Raw genomic sequence first — 5438 nt, 5'->3', positions numbered from 1 at the left:
CCCCGCTATGTAGGTATTACTACACTGGTACATATATAACGGTGTAGTCTATACTGTATGCATGCTCAAAGCACTTCTTTGTTTTTCACTTGATCATTGGATATCAGTCTCAGAGATACAACATATCACCAGTGTCCACTCCCTGGGGATCATCCAACTCTTGCAGCCATTAGGCACAATAAACTTTCAGACAGACAGTTTATTCAGTATTTTAGGCCAAACGTCCCATAGTACGGTTAATTGTTTTTCAAAATTTACATATTTACCACGTTTTACATCTAAAACAGTAGACAGTTTTCAGAAAACGAGCAACAGAGATAATAACATCTTCTTTCTTGGAAGTTAAAAGATTTAACATAAAATATTGATTCTTATATCCGTAAGTTTCGAAGATACTTATTTCGCAGGTCTCGGTAGTGCTTGCACACAAATAACACATGATATTCATCCTCGAGCTGATTTTACACATAAAACTGCACATGGATTTAAGTTTCCACATTTACGATCTTATCTTTGCAGTGCGAATTTCATTTCAGTACAAGGTCTCCAGCGATACATACAGTCAACAGTTTGGTGAATATGTTTTCCTAACATGCACATAAACCTCAGACCGAATATCGGGATTGATATTGTTGAATGGAGGACGGAAATTGGATGTTTCAGTCCACGAGACATGTCATGCATCCCTTTGAAAACAATACCATACGGGACATGTTTGTGGTTGCGTCTGATTCTTCTTCCTATGACAGTGCAGCCACTCCTACTTGTTGCTGGAGATCTTGGGGCAAATCCGGGGCCTCCTAGATCAGCATCAGACAGGATTCAAAGGCGTTTATCAGTTCAAAATATGTCTGAGCAGTGTATAACCTCTGATCCCAATATCACAACGCTGAGTGACCTTGCTGTAACGCTGACCTCAATACAGCATCAGATCACTCAACTGAATGACATGTTTGACATGTTTGCCCAGGACTAAAATATAAAAAAATATCTGTACTCCAAGAGGAAAACATGTCATTGAAAACCAAACTCTATCCCCAAACTCTCCCTGACCAAACTCAGACGGATAAACTCGAGGTGCAGTGTCGTAGGTCAAACTTAAAATTCCATGGTTTATCTGATAAACGAGGAGAGAAGTGAAGTGAGAGTGAAAAGTGTATTAGAGATTTTATGGAATTTTCACTTCATTTAGATAATGCCACATCACTTTCCATTTATCGACCTCATAGGCTCCATTCAAAGTCTAGAAGTCGGCCTGTCATTGTCAGATTTACTTTCTATGAAGATAAATGTGCTGTTCTGGATGCTGCCAAAATACCCCAAAGGTACCAAATACTTCAGAATCTCAGAAGACTTTACTAAGAGAGTGCGTGGAGCTAGCTCACAACTCTTCCCCTTCATGAAGGCTGCACGCAATGATGGTAAAGTGTCTCACATGAACTATGACAAGCCAGTAATAGGTGGTGCTGTCTATGTGTTCGACTATGAGATGAACGACATTAGACCTAGGCCCGAGACGTGGATGGGTTTCTCAAAAAGAAACAAACTTTCCTGTCCTAACGAGGTAACCATTCATAGTTAGGTAGACTGGGACACGTAGGCACAGTACTTTGTTGAAGTTTCACTGCACGTCGCCGTACCCGCAAATGGGTATTTGCAAGTATTCATGCAGCTACTATCCAGCACAGTTTGTCTTCTGTACATTAGGGGTTGGGGCAACACTTAAAGAGTCACAAAGTTGCCGCCAAGATTTTTACACCCGGTCACAGGTGCACTCGCTCTCGGCATCTCAAATTCGCTGAATCACTAGCCCGGCGCCCTAGACAGCTTGCCCACCACGTCCTCATGTATAGATATGTATTATAGTTCATATACAATGAGTACAATATTTGTTCTTTACCTGTACACAGCGGAATCTCTGTGCGCCTAAACGAAATTGTCACTTAAAAATTAGTAACTGGAAACTCCGGTCAATCGAACACTTCACAGTCTGATTTGCTTAGGATCGGCCGCTACAAGGCATCATTATCCTGAGCTCCAAGCCATTTCTTCTTGGATGACTATTCCTTTCTGATCACGATATATATAAACTTCACATCATCCTTGAATATTTCGGGGTTCATCCTTGACATACGTTTCTCCACGTCGTCGTACAGACCATCAACTATCTGTTCCTTCTCCTCCAGTGATCGGGAGTCCGAGAGACCATTCATGAAGGTGCTGTTGCTCCAGTTCCTGTGAGCAGATATGTACTTCCTGGCAAAGTCATCCCTATCATCGATTCCCTCATTGTCTTTCTTCTCTCTCCAATCGTTGTAAAATACATCAGGGTTAACTACAGCTTCAGCTGACAAGAGATTTAATCCTGACCTTGAAACGGGTGACCATCTTTCATCAAATGGTTTTCTCACCTCCTCCATGGTGCGACAACAGGTGGACATATTTGTATTGATGAATTCCTCTCTGGAGATTTTCCCAGATTCACTGTATTCCTTCCATACCTCATTCAGTAGTCCAACAAAGGAATAAAGAGTGTATCTTTTCTCTCCAGTGTTTCTGTCCTGAAACTCAGCGCAAACACCTACGACAAGTAAGCCTCCCCGTTTCAGTTCTGTACTCCTACTTAGTAAAAATGTCTCCCAGTCCAACTCGGCCTGCTTGTGTAGTGCAGTCGTCTCCTCAGCACTACTCATGTCACCTTTGTAAATTGAGTCTTTAAAGATGGGAGTCTTCGACAGCCAATGGACAGATGCCAGTGACATCATAAAATGGATTGAGTTTGAAGGTACACACTGCTTGTAGAAGTTTGTCCCTGAGGCAAGAACATAGACATTGTCCATTTCTAGGAGGTAGGACGGCGGATCAGGGATGATTCCTGACATGCGTTTGAAGAGGGAATTGAAATCATTCATTTCCGAGTCTTCATAGATCACCTGGAACTGAGTATCGGGACCATGATGATCTTTCAATGTTGCCAACAACTCACCGAAAATGGCCATGGCAGTGGAACCATCAGCTGCACCATAGTCGGCAATGTTGAAGGCCGAGTCTTTGTCCGTGAAAGGAATGGTTTGGGCCAATCTGAGAATCCTTTCCCGTACAGGCAAGACAGATCCAACATTTTGTTTTCCGAGTGTTGATCCATAACTTCCGTCACCGGTTTTTCCATATGGGCGATAGATCTGTTGAGCATCTGCATTGTATCTCACTGGGACAGCTGTAAGTCCCTTGTGCAACAAGTGGCATCTTCGTATCGATGGGTAGAGTATCCGGAAAGACATAGTTCATGCAATGGATATCATTTAAAACGATGATTCGTATGCAGTCCTCTTGTGGTATTATTACCTGTAAACAAAAACCAAACAAACAAATTATATATTCACCTAGAGACTTTACTATTATTGATGATAATATTGAGGTTAATCAGAAACATCATATGAACTGATAAGATTTCGGAATGAAAATGTGTATAGGGGCACTGTCTGATCAAAATATTCATTTTGAAACATTAAACTGATAAACAGCATCATAGTCAGAACTGCATTTCCACCATCACAAGACAGTTTGAAAATACACAAGCACAAGACTTGGTTCAGACTTAGTTAACTGTTTAAACTACATGTGAACTGTCAACAAACGTGGCTACTGGAATATGATAACATCTGAACAAGGAGCCGTCTACGTCACTATCAACACAGTGTTAACTCCCTTACGCAACTGACACTACTGCGGGTCTATTTAAACATGTCAGCTTCCATAAACCAAGCAGTTTGGTTTCAGTCAGTATAGGTACCGTAAATAATGTGGACGGCATGAAGATTTCAATCTCTCTAAAAGCTGTTGCCCCTAATAGCGGAAATCATTCGCCCAAACGCAACGTAGGGAAATCTATGTTGGAAGAGTGCATTACATTGTGAAGGGGTGAGCTCTTGAAAACGAATATACGAAATTTTTGAAAGCATTAAACTTTAAAAACACCAATATAAGGTCCAAAGTAAATAATGCGAAATCCTTGATTTAACAAATTAATCAGCCGTATAACTCGCCGCACACGTAAAACATTCCCCCGAGCCCTTGGTGCCTCGGGTGTATTGGCCAAATCGATCAATCGGCCTCAGGTTCATACTTACTACATCCAAACACAATATTTTTTAAAGCTCAAACCTTTGCGTACAGTTCCTATCCAACTTAATATTGCCTGTAAGACTATCAGTTTAGAAACAATATCAATGATATACAATGAGACGGAACTTACATTCACCAGACGATATTTATGTGCATGTAGCAGTTCGTCACCAGCTCAACGAGTACCAGTCACGTGATATATAGCACTTGCTATCAGTTTGGGCCTGTTCGATTATTGCGACGCTGGTTTGGGTTTCTGAAACAGGTTTCTCCTGTTATAGGCGAGTGTCGGATACATGACTGGCGCCTCGGGTATATTGATTACTGGTTATATCGCTCCGGTCTCGGGTTAATATTTACCACATACAACAAATAAAGCTCAAGCCTTCACATTCCGTCCCCATCCAAATTCCTATCACCTGTAAGACGGTCATTTTAGAAAGGTAATAAATAGTATACAATAAAAAATAAACTAAAATACACTCACCGGACGATATTTCTTCGTATGTAAAAGTTGATAGCATACGGTATCAGTCACGGAGTTGGTGTGTGTGTCACAATAAGCCCGTATCGCATGTCCTCTCGGCCATTCAACTTCTCAAAGTGTTTGACAAAGCCTCGAGAAACATCTTCGCTTTGGAATATCTGAATCAGTTTATGAATATTTGTGACTGCTGTCATGGTATTTATGAATGAGCATGGTCACATGGCTGCCTTTTCACAGGAGTGCTCAAACGATACCACAAACGTGCTAAGGATCATACAACTGATGTTGGTCCTTGTTCAGGTATTCATAGGCACTGACCCATCTTGGTAAATCAGTGGACTAATTGGCACAGTAAATTGTTGTGTCACTACCAATGCTTCCCTGTCCATTAACCACTTAATGCACCATATAACTTCATGTTCCAGTATCGTGGTTAAATCGTTCGCTCGTCACTCCGTAGACGCGGGTTCGATCTCCCCACAAGGTTTCAGTGTGTGAAGTCCATTTCTGGTATCCACCACTTTATGGTATTATTGCCTAAGCGGCGTAAATCTAAACCCACTCACTCTAATGAATCATAAGCGCTGTACTAATCTGTTCTACTGCTTCTTTCATTCCCAGCGTTTCCCATGTAGTCTTGAAGGATATTTTTTTCTCAGGATCAATACCACGTTCCCAAGTGCCTATCTGTGATGAACACCGGCCTGAATGGGACAATCTTGACAGGTAATCAAGCTATAGTGATTGATGGGTTTTAAAATTTATAGTTTTTCCTGTCCGGTCAGTTGTGAGAAAAAAATGTGAAAACTTGCTACAGTTGTCTGTC

The 5438-nt window shown here is 41.4% G+C and overlaps 1 protein-coding gene across 2 annotated transcripts; it reads right to left on the bottom strand.

The window, feature by feature from the left end:
- Positions 1-1142: 1142 nt before the first annotated feature.
- Positions 1143-4770, bottom strand: LOC137291452 (uncharacterized). Of its 2 annotated transcripts, none has more exons than XM_067822811.1 (2): positions 4613-4770; positions 1143-3345 (listed from the first exon to the last, which is right to left on the bottom strand). In XM_067822811.1, exon 2 carries the CDS (start codon positions 3279-3281, stop codon positions 2061-2063), a length of 1221 nt encoding a protein of 406 aa, XP_067678912.1. In that variant the 5' UTR covers positions 3282-3345; positions 4613-4770; the 3' UTR covers positions 1143-2060. The 2 variants fall into 2 exon arrangements, with proteins under 2 accessions (XP_067678912.1, XP_067678904.1); XM_067822803.1 differs by lacking the exon at positions 4613-4770 and adding an exon at positions 4256-4312.
- Positions 4771-5438: the final 668 nt, after the last annotated feature.

This window comes from Haliotis asinina, chromosome 1, assembly GCF_037392515.1.
Source record: "Haliotis asinina isolate JCU_RB_2024 chromosome 1, JCU_Hal_asi_v2, whole genome shotgun sequence".
Lineage (NCBI taxonomy): Eukaryota > Metazoa > Mollusca > Gastropoda > Lepetellida > Haliotidae > Haliotis > Haliotis asinina.
The sequence above is the reverse complement of the archived record's forward strand: the minus strand, read 5'-3'. Positions and strand labels throughout refer to the sequence as shown.